General features: G+C 32.7%; 3 protein-coding genes across 3 annotated transcripts; 1 reads left to right on the top strand and 2 right to left on the bottom strand.

Annotated features, from left to right (window-relative positions):
• Window positions 1-3,213: 3,213 nt before the first annotated feature.
• Window positions 3,214-9,040, top strand: LOC105125356 (WD repeat-containing protein 74-like). The gene is made up of 12 exons (XM_011025761.1): window positions 3,214-3,614; window positions 3,707-3,819; window positions 4,029-4,058; window positions 4,177-4,304; window positions 4,410-4,589; window positions 4,684-4,747; window positions 4,859-4,966; window positions 5,427-5,580; window positions 6,401-6,490; window positions 6,626-6,681; window positions 6,995-7,052; window positions 8,551-9,040. Exons 1-12 carry the CDS (start codon window positions 3,533-3,535, stop codon window positions 8,760-8,762), a joined length of 1,275 nt encoding a protein of 424 aa, XP_011024063.1. The 5' UTR covers window positions 3,214-3,532; the 3' UTR covers window positions 8,763-9,040.
• Window positions 9,041-9,372: 332 nt separating this feature from the next.
• On the bottom strand, window positions 9,373-11,382 carry LOC105125355 (mitochondrial pyruvate carrier 1-like). Its single transcript, XM_011025760.1, has 5 exons — window positions 11,303-11,382; window positions 10,726-10,848; window positions 10,545-10,599; window positions 10,329-10,464; window positions 9,373-9,666 (listed from the first exon to the last, which is right to left on the bottom strand). Exons 2-5 carry the CDS (start codon window positions 10,819-10,821, stop codon window positions 9,624-9,626), a joined length of 330 nt encoding a protein of 109 aa, XP_011024062.1. The 5' UTR covers window positions 10,822-10,848; window positions 11,303-11,382; the 3' UTR covers window positions 9,373-9,623.
• An 862-nt stretch (window positions 11,383-12,244) lies between these two features.
• On the bottom strand, window positions 12,245-15,173 carry LOC105125576 (O-fucosyltransferase family protein). The gene is made up of 6 exons (XM_011026094.1): window positions 14,430-15,173; window positions 13,899-14,067; window positions 13,470-13,559; window positions 13,081-13,364; window positions 12,741-12,999; window positions 12,245-12,583 (listed from the first exon to the last, which is right to left on the bottom strand). Exons 1-6 carry the CDS (start codon window positions 15,083-15,085, stop codon window positions 12,362-12,364), a joined length of 1,680 nt encoding a protein of 559 aa, XP_011024396.1. The 5' UTR covers window positions 15,086-15,173; the 3' UTR covers window positions 12,245-12,361.
• Window positions 15,174-16,160: the final 987 nt, after the last annotated feature.

Raw genomic sequence — 16,160 nt, 5'->3', positions numbered from 1 at the left:
AAGGAAGAAAAATCCACTGTGCTGGTGTTGAAAAACCTCAAAACGTGAAAGCAAGATGGAGACAATGGAAAGTGGGGAGAAAATTCTATTCCCACCCAAAATATAAAAGCAAGGGTATCTAAAAGCATTTCAATCTCTTCTCTTTTTCTTTTTTAATATTACTTAGGCTTTGTGTTTGTGCGGCCACCAGCGAGGTTAGTAGTGCAAACAAACACACATTTAGGTATTTTTTCAGTAAGGAAAATTTGAGTTTCATTAATTTTATTTTATTTGTTTATTATAGAATAAGATAGTACTCGTAATTATTAAAAAAAAACTAAAAATCATCAGCCAATCATTATAGCTCTAGACAATTTATCGGAGGTTGTGATGTTAAAATTACTATTTTACCCTTGTTACAAAATCATTGAACTTGTTTTGGGGATTAATGTGGTCTTTCACCTAGTTTCATTTGTTATTACTGGATTAATCAAGGATAAATAATTCTTGTTTTTTTTTTTTTTTACTTTTGATTAGAACGGTAAAATAACTTAATAACCTTTAATAGCAAAATTCATTGTTTATAGCTAATCTTTCTTTAGATAATTATGTATGTTGTGAAAAAACAACACACAATTCTTGTTTCTCGCATACAATTCAAGCTCTTGACCAAAGTTTTTGTTCCTCGTAGTTTCATGAGCCATGTGTAACTAGCTTAGCACACTAATAAATTATTTGTTTTAAATTGTTAATTGTTGGTTAATTAAAATCTATCAACATAATAATTATAATATATTTTTAAGTGTTTTAACTGTGTATAAGTTTTTATTTGAATCTTATATTTTAAAATACTTGAATTATATATGAAATAAAATTTTCTTATAATCTTATAATTTTACACTTTGAATTTATATTGTATTTTTCATGCTGTATCAAAAATAAATTGTTAATAATCTTGCACAGGATATCACTTTTCTAACACCTTCACATTCCACCTAATCTATACTTTATAGATTTTAATATGTTTTTTTTGGGTTAGATCCTTTCTGATGTTAACAATTAAATTCTTAATATTACATAGAATTGATATCACGTATTAGATTACAAGTCAAAAAAATTTATATGTGGTCAAATCCATCTCGATCCAAAATATATATTTTATATTTATATTTAATAGATTATGGATTAAATATTTTTATTTTATTTAAAAAAATTTCAACTTCAAAGTTCTTGTTGATGACTTTTTATTAGATTTATTTAGCATAATAAAAAAAGTATCTTGTCTTTTTATTGGAAAGGATAAGAGAAATAATAAATTTTTAATGGTGGTGCAATATATAAAAATTTAATCGTTGTATTGTGGCACCTAAAGTACATGCTGTAGATTTGCTTCCAAATAAAAATTTCATTAGAATCGTTGTATTGTGGCACCTAAAGTACATTTGCTTCCAAATAAAAATTTCATTACTAATATAAACCCAACTCATTAATACCCGTAATATCCATAAATAAATTAGCCCAACCTCATATATCGAACCCGCTCAGGTCTAAAAAACTAAATAGGTCATGTTTCTCATTTGTAAAATATCAAAAGTTAGGTTGAGTAGAATTATAGACTTAAACTTGATTCAACTATATTCACAAACACCTGTAGTTTTAGCTAAATAAATTATAAGATAAACTAAAATGTCGAGAATAATCATTGTAACACTTTTTTTTCATCTTTTTTTTAATTGTGTCCTTTTATGCCTAAAATGAGGTATAATTTGTTAAAATTTGTTAGGTTTGGGTCAAATTAAAAACTAATGATCAAAGTATTAAATACAAAGAAATTTCATTACCAATCTGTTTTTTTATTCAAAATTCATTTTTATACTCTTGCTTTCTCTTTTAACCTCTATTGTCTGTATAATTTTTAAAAATTCAATTTTGTTCTAAAAATTTATTTTTTAGATTTTAAGCTTGATAGAAAAATGAGAAAATCATCATGTTTTGATAATGAGAGAGAAAAACATAAGTTGTCATCTATTCTAGGCACTAAAAAAATTGATTTTTGTGTCAACAAATTTTATCTAACAAGAAGAGTTTGATGATAGTTGTTTTGAATCTCAATATTTTTTGAAAAAACAAAATGGAGTCGAGAAAGAAAATTTTACATGAATTGATTTTGAGTTGTTGGGCCTTCGTGGTTTTTTAATTTGATAAATTAGTTTTTTTTTTTTGTGTTGTGAGAGTATTATTTGGGTGTTTTTAAGGAAAAAATAAATTAAAAAAAAAAAAGAATTGACCCAACAAAACAAACTCAAGAATTTTCAGCGATCACTAATTGTCAGAATTTAGATAATAATAAATGAAATATTAACTATTTTATTTTTAAAAAAATTAAAAGCAGATAATAAATCAACCACATTAAAAAAAAATCTAGATATATGGACATAGGTTAAAGGCTCACATACATAGGTTTTTTTTTAAAATTCTAAGCATGCTGAGCCACCTAACCTCGTACTCCTAGCTTTTTTTTTCATTATTTTTTTTTAATTGCACCATTTAATTTATTTTTAGAAAAAATGCTTTATTTTTTTATCATATATTTAGCTAAAAATATATCTTTTTTTTATTAAATTTAATAAAATTCATGATCAAGATAAATATTGAATGCATTAAGTCACAAAACTAGAGTCAATCCTATATATATATATATATATATATATATATATTATTTAATTTTTTTCTTGATTTTCATAAATTAATTCATTCCAATTTGGTTTTTAAAGAGTTTTCCTTCATGGTTAAGTTTCCATTGAATTAATTGGTTCGATTTTACTTTTAAAAGGTTTTCAAATCACTAATTTAACATGTTAATCAAGGATTTTTTTTAATTCATGTTTTCAGTGCGGGGTAGTAACCCGGCCGCTACAAAACTGTGAAAATTTTTGATATTTTTTTGATATTTTAAATTGCTATTACAGTCTCAAACCGCCTTTCAACTCTTCAATTTGTTGCTCCATTTTAAAACAGATCATCAAACATCACGGCTGATGTGCTAACAATGGAAGATCATCACAATTTAAGCGTGCGTAACAAGACACCACTAAAATATTCGGTCCATACATATGCCTTATTTACATGGTACTTGGATCTGACTCCTCTCGTCCATCCATGGAGCTCAATGGGCGTTTGTCATCGTCATCGAACACTCAATTTGACTCATTCAACGAGAGCAGAGCGGATGATGATTATGGGTATCCTTGATCGGAACCGGTACACATAAAACCCGTTCCGACGGGATCCATTGCCACTCCTGCTAACAAGCAATTAACAAGAAATCCGTTAGCAAATGGATGCAATGGTTTGAAGACAATTATAGAAAACTAAGGGACTGGTTTGGAAGGTAAGGAAAGTAAAGGGGTGCTAAAGTCTAAAGCAGAAAGTCAGGTACCCAAAATACAAAGACAAAATAAGAATTAGGGGCTTAGGGTTTTGTATCCTCTCCCTCTCTCCCTCTCCCTCTCCCTGTTTGTATTGGCAAAGCGAAACTGAATACCGTAAAACAATGCCGCGAACTACGACATTAGAGTGTCCTGGTTGCCCTCCACTTCGAGCTCTAACTTTTGACTCACTTGGTCTCATCAAAGGTAATACACAATCAATTTCTCTTTAAATAATTCATTGAAGTAAATAACTGGTTTCGATTCTTATTGTTTTGATATTTGATATCTGATTATAGTGATTGAGTCTCGTGGTGAAAGAGGAATACCTCAGGTTGTTGAAAGATGGGGTGATCCTGATTCCTCCAAATGCGTGCTTGCTGCTTCCATTGATGACCGTAAAAAAGACCCTGTATGTGTTGCTCTTTTTCTTCATATTTTGAGCTGAAACTTGTAAATATATGCCATTTCCTATGTTTTGATTCCTGGTTTTTTCTTTTTAGTTTAGTTAATGTGTCACAACCATGCTAGCAATACATGGCGGTGGACGTACTGATGCTTTATGCACTTATTAAATGTAGTGGTTATTGTCTTACCAGGGTGTAATTATTTTCCTTGCAGTTATTGGCTGTTGCAAGGAAAAATGGAGAGGTGAGTTAAATTTATTAGTTCTGAATGTAGAAGAAGGAATGCAGTTTTGTTTTGGTTCTTAATAGTAGTTCTAGTGTCACTTGAGCTTTGCTTAGTTATTGTTGTGGATAATGTACAGGTTGAAGTACTCAACCCTCTTAACGGGGATATTCGTGTTGTGTTTTCTAATGTTGTCGAGGATGGTGTTCAACCTGAAGATGATGCTATTGCTGGTTTGCATCTATTCAAGAGAAAGAGATCAACTGGGTACTCTCCACTGTTTCTTTTTCAGAGTAACTATTTGAAGTTTATGGGCACTGGTATGTACAACTACTAGCAGTCACTGATATTGGTTGTGTTGATTCTGTGTAGATCATGTGCTTTGCTTACATGTACAACCAAGGGAAATGCAAGCATGAGGTCCATTGGAGTTGATAAATCGATGGCTGATGTGGCCAATATCAGTGTAACAAAGACGTGGAAAGTTTGTGGTTCTGGCAATGTCTTATGTTCTAAAGTGGATGGAAGTGAAAATTATGCTGTGTTTGGAGGGTGAGTATCTCCATCTGTGACTGCACAAAATAAGATTCAGACTTGAAGTTTATGTTCATTAGTGGCATGATGGCTTTTTTGTTTTCTGATTCAGGAAAGGTGTTGAAGTTAATCTATGGGACCTTGAGAGTTCTACTAAGATTTGGACTGCAAAACCCGTGAGCCATTTTTCTAGTTAAATAATCTAATCAAGAGAGAAAAAACTTATTCATTTTCAAGCATTTTTGTAACTGCCCTCATGTCAATTTCAAAATTATTGCTTTGTGCAGCCTCCTAAAAATAGCCTTGGAATATTCACCCCAACTTGGTTTACATGCACAACATTCCTGAGCAATGATGATCACCGTAAATTTGCAGCTGGCACCAATATTCATCAGGTAATCTTTCCATAGCAAATACTCCCTTGGAAAAATATTAGAGTAAGGGTGCCATCCACAAAGTCACAATGCAAGCTAAGTAGATTCTCCCTAACAATGTGTCTACTGAAACATTCCTACCCATTCTCTCCTGTTTTTGCAACTTTGCATGGTTATGGGGAGCCAGTGACAGTTTTTTTGCAACTTTGCATGGTTATGGGGAGCCAGTGGCAGTTTTTTTTGTTTTGGGTTATATATACACACATATATATATATATATAACTGCAAAAAATGGTGATATAGTTAGCAATGTAGGGATTTAGAGATAACGTTTTGTGAATTTGACAGTTTATATTTTTGCTAGAATCATATCATGTTTGGAATTGTTATTGTGAATAATTAGAGTCATTCACTAACAGCTGAAGAGTTTTCCAGACAACCTCAATCTTATATAACTTGATATTTGTGGTTTACTTAACAGGTCCGTTTATATGATATCTCTGCTCAGCGCAGACCTGTCCTGTCATTTGATTTCAGAGAGACTGCTATTAAGGCAGTCACTGAAGATCAAGATGGCCATACGATTTATATAGGAAATGGGTCTGGTGACCTTGCTTCCTTCGACATGCGAACAGGTACATGCATCTATTTTTACTAAAACAAGCAATCGTATTTTCCAAACTTTAATGCATATCTATTTTGTTCTGCATTCTGCACTTTTGATTGTAATCGTATTTTCCAAACTTTAATGCATATCTATTTTGTTTGGAAACATCAAAAAATCACCTTGAGTAGATACTGCCTCATTTGTGATTATCCAATAGTTTCTTGTGAAAGAATGCCTTTACAATGGTTGTTACCATGGAAACATAAGGACAGATGCTCGTGCTTAAATCTATGGTGGATGATTTTATATACATTTGTTTTTTTGCAAAAATGAGGAACCTGTGATTGATTCCAGTTTGTGTTTTTGTTAGTATGGTTCTTTTATGTACATTATTCTTTGTATAATTTGAAAGTATCCATGGAATTCTTTCTTAGACAAGCTGGTCAACACCATCAAATGGCTCCCAGTTTTGAATTATAATCAAAGCAAGCATAGGCTCAAACCATCTCATGAGTTTTATGCCACACTATTTCGGGCATAGGACTCTTCAAGAGCCCAGCTAATCTCAAGGAACATGCAGGCCCTCCATCCTGCATGCAGCGATGAACTAATTAGGCAGTTTCAATTCATTATTTTAATATGCTCGGTTGTCTTGTCATGACTGGAATCTGCTAATTAGATCCTCATCTTTTATGTTTTGATATATCTGTATACAGTTGTTTTGGTAACTATTTCATGGTTGTGGATTGGGCTATATTTTGTTGCTCCTGTCCTGGATTAAGTTTATGTTCTGAATGTTTCTTCTTCCCTATAAATCTGATAGCATTGGATATATCATTTTCTTTCAGGGCAATTATTAGGATGCTTTATAGGGAAGTGTTCTGGAAGTATTAGATCCATGGCTAGGCATCCAGAGCTCCCTGTGATAGCATCATGTGGTGAGTATATTGAAAATTTTCTTTGTTTTATCCTTCTTACAGACAATTTGACTCGGTGCTCTGTGCCTTTAGATGTGCAGCTTCCTTTTTTTGGTGCCAAAATTTTTCTCCACTTAAATCATTTTCTTTTCTTAGGTTTGGATAGCTATTTGAGGTTGTGGGATATAAAGACTCGTCAACTTCTTTCTGCGGTATTTTCTCGGGCTTAAAATTCTATCAAGTTTTATCTAATTTACCTGCTTTACACTTCTTTATTGTTTTTTACTCTTTTCCTTTCAGAATGATATTATATTAAACTTAATGTCTGGTTTGGATTTCTTTTTATCCCAGTTAGTTCCTTCGTAATGGTAAAACTATTTGAGTTAGAAATATTCCAATTTATTTAGGATAAGAACATCACGTATGGCTTAATTTGTTATGGGTACTTGATTTATATGACTTGCTTTTACTTGACAATTTTTATATATTCCAATCATTTAATCAAACCATGTTAATATGATGCAGGTTTTCCTGAAGCAGCACCTCGCAAATGTTGTTTTTGATTCCAATTTTGTTGACAAAGGTTGGTGTTCCCTTTCTTCGCACGGGCTTGGATAGTAGAGTTATATCTTGAATATTACTAATCTGGACTTCCGTAAAACTTGGGTGATTGTGCGTAAACAAGTCTAGATGGACTGTTTACCCAATTGCATAACCATGATAATGAATAAATTATGGATGAGTGCAAAACTTCAAAGAAAAGAGCTATATTGCATGTTTGATTTGCTTCAATTTAATGATTTCCGATGATTGGTGTTGCTCAATGAAGGGAATATTTTGCCAAAGCTTTCTTGAGAATGTCATTAAGATTGCCCTTAAGATTGAAATTTTATTGAATATTTTGCCAAAGCTTTCTTGAGAATGCCATTAAGATTGAAATTTTATATATCATTAGAAAAGTTAGTCAAAGAAAAATATTTTACAGTCAAATTTGAAAAGTTAGTCAAAGAAAAATATTTTACAATAAAAAAAAATTTAATTTTTTTTCCAAAAAAGTATTGTTCTTTTATTTGACACTCAATCTTTTAATTGATATATATTTTTATTTATTTATTTATTCACTTTTATCCTTTAGAATTTGATTTTTATATTAAATTTAGTTCTTATTCTTTTGATTGTTATTTTTTTTTTATCATTGTTATAATTGAATTTTTTTATTTATCAGATTTGGTCGCTATTTTTTTATTTATATTTATTTTAATTGAAGTAATTTATGAAATTGATTTTTTTTTATCCTCTTTTAATTTTTTGATCTATTAAATTTTGTTATGATTTTTTTTATTACTACTTATTTATTTGAAATAATTTATGTATGAGAATGAGATTTTTTTTTTTACTTTCATCTTCGTTCAACTTTATTTATTTATTAAATTTGGTTGAAATAGTGGCTTATCTTTAAATTACTATTTGTTTGAAATAATTTATGAAATTATATTTTTTTTTAATCTCATCATTCTTTTATTTTTTTATCTGTCATATTTGATCTTTATTTTTTAATTAGTATTTGTTTTATTTGAATTAATTTATGAATGTATAATATTTTTTCAATTTCATCCTTTAATATTTTTTAGGTATCAAATTTGATTCATAGTTTTTCATTGCTATTTATTTTATTCAAAATAATTTATAAAATTGAGAAGTTTTTTCAATTCCACCCTTCTATTTTTTTTATTTGTCAGTTTTAGGAAACTTGAAAAAATAAATAAATATTAATAAGTTATTTTTCAGTTTATTTTTTATAACATAACCAATAAAAATATTTTTCAATTTATTTTTCTTGATAGTGTGAAACATTAAAAAATAATAATTTATTTTCAGGAATTTATTTTTCATGGAATTCACATACAATTCCCTTTAAAAATTCTGGCAAACAAATAGCGTCTTGGTCTCAACATGAGCTTTGTCTATCTGATAGCTCTGTGATGCATTTTCTTCACTGCTAACCGTAAGTGATACTTATTCTATCAGTGACCAATGATTTCTCTCAACAATGATTATTATTGCCCTTATTGTGCTAGCAGAAATTGCGGCTACAACACAGAATGTGGACGGGATCCAAACTACTGAGATACAAACTGAAGTTGAGATTGGAACATTGCCTGTGAAAAGAAAGAAAGCATCCAAAGAAAAAAGGGAGAAAAAGAAGAAAAATGAAGAACATGAAGATAGCACGGTGACGAAATCCAAGAAAAAAGGCCGGAAGCACAAAAGGGAGAATTGCGATGACGCCTGAGATTAGCTCGGTAAAGAGATGGGATTACGCGTTGCCATTTAGAAGACAGCAGCATCATATGGCCGCTGCTGCCTGGCATCTTGCGAGTTCACCAAGTAGAGACGTTATTGTAATGAGATCATCTCTGAGACTGAGGCAAAACAAGGCCGCCATAGTTCTTTGCAAAAGACCTTTGTTTTACAAGGAATTCTCAATGCGACGCAAAACGAAGCTCTTTATTCGCCTTGTAGAGAATTCATTATGATTAATCAATTTTGCCCCGTGATTTTACTTCGTAATGCTGCAGTTTTATACTTTTTTAAATTTTAATTTTTTTATTTCCAATTATTTTTTTTACAAATTCAGATTATTTTGATTTATTGAGAAGACATCGAAACAATTTTAACGTGTCTCGAGCAACCCAGAGTGCTTCATCAGCGGGAATCGATCATGGCCAACAAAAACAATTACGGGTTCAGGGATTAGCCACTATTTCCACGGTACATGAACGATGAAACAAAATAGGGGCAAGGGAGGAGGCCTGACAGGTCTAGAAAATATTGCTCCGCTCGAGCTATCCCTGGTTCAAAATCTCTCGAAATGATTTGCTGGAACTACAAAAGCTAACTGATGGTTTCGAACGTGTAAATGATTTATGAACCATAATTTTATTATCCCTCCTGACTAGTGCATCATAGACAAAAAGGTCAAATCTGCACCATGGCTTGTGGGGTGAAAACCAAGATAAACAAGCTGCTGCATGGTTATACATGTGATAACAAAGTTGATCCAGGGGATTCGAAACATGAAATCACAACAAATTTCTTCAGAAATGATGATAAAATTAACTGGAAACAGGGCAGCAAAAGCAGTTGCATCAAGTTACTGGGATCTGGTTTCCTCCTTTTTCTCCGATGGCAAGTACCTACAAGAAAAAAATAAAGAAACAAATAGCGTTATACCTCGGAACATCTACATGTACCAGCTAAAGATGGAAAATGAAGATAAGAATAAACGCCTACTGGTGAGAAATCCAGTTCATACAATATAGCACTATAAAAGTGTTAAGCATAGGACATATTTCGAGAGGTATATCAATTCAGTACAGAGAAATGAAAGTATCATCAAGTCTGAATTTAAACCATCCCTTCTTTGTCCCGTGAGGCTCCTCTCCTCCAACACAAGGTTGAGGTTGACTTGGCAGATCAAACTACCATTGGTAGTAGAATATGAAAGTCAATAGTATTGCATCATCTGGTCTCAGTTTAAGAAAATCTTTTATTTAAATAGAAAATCTGTCAATATCTTGAAAGGGTCATTGTTTGAACGGTAAATGTCTTTACTTATTAGACAAGGAAACATATTTTGACTCCACTTCTTGAAAAAATGCTATAGCCAAAAAGGAAGAAAAAAAATTACTAAATTTTCCCCTCAAGGGCCCTGCTCCTGCCAGACCATAAATGAGGGAATCGTTGTATTCGTTTTTTCTAATATGACTCCTGACTCTACACAATACTAGAACATGGGAAGATACATTGCTATTAAGAACAGATTAATGCAGTAGAAATCACAATCAAAGTTACTCACCCCTGGCCCTTTGCCCAACGGGACAATTGATAGAGCTGCACGGTCTCATTTGAAGCATGGCATGCTAGAAGTAGATAGTTTCGAGGCTGTACCATCCACGCAAACCTCATAAGCAATGCCGAGCAAACACACATAGCTGAAGCACCATTAACAAATATTAGAACCTCAAACATCCCCACTACAAGTCATAGAAATTCAACACCAGAATTCCTTTACCTCCTGTCATATTTCCTGAAATCTTTTCCGGGGGGTTTTTCATATCCACCAACCCCTGTTCAATAGATCAGATGCTATCATTATAATTTACAAAGCATTAAAATCTTGTATGAGCATAAAACTTATATAAAAGGGATATCTGTATAATCAAAACTGGAAAAAAAAAAAATAGTAAGCATACAGCAGCAACAAATCCCCAGTTGGCAACAGGTCCCCAAAAGTGAGTTGTCTTCGGACCAACGGGACTGTTCAAGAATGTTCTGAAGTAAGCAGCCATTGAAAACAACTGCTTCCCCTCAAAAACCTGTGCAATACTTGCAGATCAGCCAAAAAAAAAAACAGATAATCCAACACAACAAATGCGGAGTAAAAGATAACTACACGGAGAACATCATATTATCAAACCCTATTTGGCCGCACAATCAAACTGAAAAAAAATAATCAAAACTATACTGCCCTAGATAAAGTTACAAAGGGCACCAAAATGTTGTCCCTAAAATTATACAAATATTTTCTTACGAAAAAAAAAATCCACTTTAACACAACCTTCACATCAAATGTACGTGATAAAATCAGGATCTGTTGTAATATCAAGGTTAAAATAGAACTTTGGCATAAATCATGCAAAAATCCAATGATTAAGAAACATCATAAGAAGACATAAATGGAGTAATCGGCAGAGCTAAAGGTGATTAATCAGTAGTTAATAAATCCGTACGTGCATTTTAAATTAAAAGAGTGAGCATAAGAAAGCGTACCAGAAAGAAGCTGAAGATGATTGGAGAAGCAAAATGAGAGAGAGAGAGAGAGAGAGAGAGACGTTGAATAGTAATTTTAATTTAAGGGTGTTTAGCGGTTGCTTAATTGTTTTTCAAATATTTTTTACTTATAAATATTTTTAAATAATATTATTTATTTATTTTTTAAAAAATATTTTCAACATTAATATATTAAAATAATCTATAATATTATTTATTTATTTTTAAAAAAATACTTTCAACATTAATATATTAAAATAATCTTCAAATATTAAAAAAATTAACTTTCTTAAAAACATTAAAAATTTAAAAAATATAATTTCAAATGTCGTTATTCATTGCAGCTGACGTGTTTTTTTTTTTTGAAAATCATGTTATTTTGACTTTGAAAAGTCAATAAGAAACAGAGGAAGTCCGCTTTATTTTGAGTAAATTATATTTAGTCCATTTCTTATACGATTTTGTACGTCAGTCCATTTAGTTTTGAAAATCATAAATCAAGTCTTTGAATGACGTCCTTTATTTAACATAATAATGGATCAATTAAGGTTTATTTATAAGATTAATTCTTGATATTTTTGTTTCTCAAGCTCTTATTTTCAATTTTTTTTCTCTTTTTTGGGAGTGATAATATTTTTTTATATAATTCTTGCCATTGTATATATTTAGCAAACTTATCTGGAAAAAAAACCATGTATTGCTAGCTTAGAGTTCACTTTTAATTTAATTTTTTTTTGAAGTGATCAAATTTTCTTTCCTTTTCTTTAAAAAAAAAGAAATTTAGATTTTATTTGTAGTGGGTGCTATTAGAAAAACTGACAAGACAAGAAAAGAGAGGATATTTTAGGATAAAAACTAATTAAATGGACATGAAAAACTAAAAGGAGGACTAAGTTACAGACAAATATCAGAATATAGGTGAAAGTGGAGCTTGGTTTTCATGAAAATTTAGTATGTACAAAATGGTAAGACAACTATTTGGTGTACATGTGGAAACAAGTAAAAAGTACAAAGCTATTACAATGGCATACAACAACATCAGTCTACTTGTTGAGTAGCTCAAAAAATGGGTGTTCGGTGCTTGCACATACATTCAGGAACTGGATATGCAATCACATCTCGGTCTCTCTTGTTAGTCCTTGGCTCAGGTTGGCCCTGAGATTTCTTGTGCAGCGTCCTGATGATGCTTCCGAATTCGAAGGTGGAGTTTTCGAATACAGGAAGCATGGCTCGCTTGTTAGGCCTTATGTGTTTCTTATGACCAGCATAAGCACGGTGACCCTGTGAAGTTGAATACAGAAAAACAGATGTTAACTACCCTCAAGTCTGCTTTAGGTGGCTAAAAACATAGCAGACAAATGATGTCAGCCGGGTTAAGTAAAATTCATTTTGGTATTTCTTTATGGAATTATTTGCATCAAGTTTTGCAGCCGCTTACCTGCATGACTCGACCGAAGTTTCCTCCATGGGAAGGTATAAAGACGTTGCTGCTTAATGAGACGATGTAGTCTATAGCAGCCAGAGCTGAGGCCTTCTTGATAAATGGTGACAGTTCACCTCCTCTTGCCAATATCTCCTTTGTTATTACGTTTGGGAATTCTGAAATCAGTGGTTGGAGAGCCAGGCTGCCACCAAATGGCTCTCCTCCAGCAACGTATATTCGAGCAGTGCTTGGTGCTCCTAAAGCCTTTAAAAACCTGCAGTAACTCATCTGTCTCCGATTATAGTCTGAAAACGAAGTTCCATTTAGACTTCAAACTTATGTTGGCAATTTTTACCTTGCAATTTCTAGTGCACTAAGGGGACATAGGCCAGCAAGTCTTCGCCGGATATGGTTCATGTTCAACCTTCCTGTAAGGTATTCAGGTTGAGACTCCCGTGATTTGGCGATGATTTTGTCATATTCTGGGCCTAAACTGCTGAGACATCCACTTCTGACCCAGATATCCTTCTCTAACCTGAGATGGAGGGCAATATATGGACCTTCTATCCACATTCTCTTTGCAAGCCTGTTCCCGAGATCCTGTATTGGTGCTGCAAATCTCAATGCATGGAATGCTACCTGCAATTCACAAGGCATTTCCCTTAAAGAAAATTATGGCAGTTTCAGTGGTACTTATGGTTCAGAATTTTCTACCTGATGGGAATTCAATGGTGTGACCATTACCTTGCATCGCAGCTTCTGCAGATCGTGGGGGAGATTCTTGGAAAGTTTGGAGTCTAATGCTTTTAGTATAAGAAGGCCTTCTTCATTCAGCTACAGAAACCATTAAAAAAGCATGAGAAAAGAAAATTCTCTCTCTACTGAGAGTCTGAAGAAGTGTTTGTAAACAACCTCAAAGGTATATTACAGATTGTAATTCTGCTATCTTAACAATTTCAGTTGTAGATATATATTCATTCTAAACTAGAAAATGCACAAAATCTTGGCATCTATTCCAGCATAAGCTTCTGATTCAACCTCTTAAACCTATAGCTGTTTCAAATTTGAAACTAAGCTGTCAAGATTTAGTACAGTAACGAAAGGCTAGGCAATTTTCTTTTTTTGTTAACAAAAAGAATAGCACACCATGAGCTATACATACTCTGCCCTTACCAGTCTGGAGAACCTGGCACGAATCCAATACGGTGAAACATCATAAGGAATTTGGTTTTCAATGGACTGCCTTGACATCAAATGTGTGGAGGGAAGGGACGATACAATTCGTACATCAGCTCGTAAAACTCTCTTGAAATGCTCAACATTGAAAATCTCCGAGAATTCACTGAAATTTTGGAAAACAGACAGAATCATAGGACAACCCGTACATTTTAGATTCATCAGAGTTCAAAACTGCGTGATCAAGTATTAGAGAAACTAATGCCCAATATTAACAGTTGCAGATACATCATTATCACTGAAATACATTCTCGAGGATATAAAGAATCTTTTGAAGAGAAGAAAACACAACCCTGATGCTTGGTATTTGAGAGAAATCCATAAACAAGAATGCTTAAGTGAAAAAATCAAGAAATGACAGTCACATAATGGAAAGAGAGAGCAAATAATCCTCGATTTAACATTAAAATCAGCAATGTCCCAAGGAAATATACAACACAGAGAAATCCTGAACATTCTGCAAGTTACCTCTCATCGCCCCAAATTGGATTAACCTGCAAAACAGGAACAACCAAAGCTGCTTCAAGAATTCTTGCAATGACAACAGCATCAACAATCTGATTCCTCTGCTGGTTCAATCCCCCGGAAGCTACCACCACCAAGAACCTCCTTCTCTCCTTTGAAATTCTCGCAGATGCCTTGCGATACTTGAGACTAAAATCCAAGCATGGCTTGTACCCTTCTCCATCCGGTTGCTCCCAAAACTCTTTCTCCTCTTTTGACACATAGCCAGTAACTGGCTGCAGTGGTAATGGCGCCATTAAACTCTTTGCCATTCTTGGCTCATCCTCCACATTCTTGGGAACAACAGAAGAAAGGGAGGTCAAAAGCATTGACGAAATGGACATAGAAGGAAATGAAAGAGAAGATGGAGAGTTTAGAGAGCATGGAAGTGAATCTTGAGAACTGGATGTGAAGCCAAGAATGGAAAATCCAAAGAGAGTCAAGGAAACAAGAAGTGAAATTAAGCATAGAGTTGGTGGTGTTAAGAGTTTGTTGTAGTTTCTTGGGCTTTTCTTGGGAGACAAAAGATGAGAAGTGAATGGAGAGGCAGGGAGTAAGTGATAAACTGGTGACGGGGTCAGTGTAAAGATTGGGTTCTTGATGTTTCTTGATTTCGCCATTGAAGCTCTGCTTGTGCTAATTTCTTGGCAACTTGGAATTTTTTGCGCCTTGTTTGATTTGGGTGACTTCTTGTGATTCTCGAATCAGTTACAGGAGTGGGAGAACTGTGGTTAAAAGACGAAGACGCCTCCTATTTATTGCGGGATTGAGAAGACTATAAAAGGGGTCTTTTCGTCATTCTGTTAGAGGGTAGTTAGATTCTGTTAATTTTCGCGGGCAGAGAAGGCCTACAGTAGTCAATAAACAGAAACGAAGTCGGGAAACTACAGTGCCATTTTCACCTTTTCATCTTCTCCCGGTGGACTAGTATAATGATTTTTTTTATAAATTTTTAATTTGATTCTTGAATAGTTTTTTAAACAATTGAGTCCTTTTAAATTTAAATTAGTATCCAATTATATATTTTTTGGAATGAAGGGTTGAGTTGAAAAAATGAGAACTAAGATGCAAAGGGAAAGTAAAACAAATGTCCTTCTAATTTTTTTTTGAAAAGTTTGTTTTGCTCCCTATTTATTGTAGCTATTGTATAATTAGTTCCTTTAGTTTTTTAAAATTCAATTTTAATATTAAACTTTACACCTCTTGTTTTTTACTTATTTAACTGTGAGAGTAGAAAGAGGCTCGCTGAATTTCAATATAAAAATAATACATTGTTATTAATGATTCCAGTAATAAAAATAAATAATTTTTATATTAATAAGTTTCAATTTTTGAAAGAAGTTTGACCTAGGTTATTTTTCTTTTCTTACTCGAGAAGGTGGATCTAGGGAATAATTTTGGTTTTAGGTTGATTTTGGTATTATAATCTGTTTTTTAGGAGTTTTGATAGGTTTATCAGAGTGTGTTTTTTGGGTATTTTAATTAAAAATAAATTTTTAATTGAAGAAAATTGAATCTCTAATTTTTTAATGATTTTTAATTATTAAAATCTATATAAAAAAAATACAAATAACATATTGTCTATCATCTCAGAAGATATATTGTTTAGCTCTTACCCGAAAAAACAAGGTCAAGCATGTGGGTTGGGTCAGAAAACCCACACGTCTTGGTTGTCTTTTTAATAGGTACGTCGAC

The sequence above is a fragment of the Populus euphratica genome, unplaced genomic scaffold (genome assembly GCF_000495115.2).
Source record: "Populus euphratica unplaced genomic scaffold, PopEup_1.0 scaffold22.1, whole genome shotgun sequence".
In the NCBI taxonomy this organism is placed as follows: domain Eukaryota; kingdom Viridiplantae; phylum Streptophyta; class Magnoliopsida; order Malpighiales; family Salicaceae; genus Populus; species Populus euphratica.
This window is presented reverse-complemented; position numbering and strand designations above follow the sequence as displayed.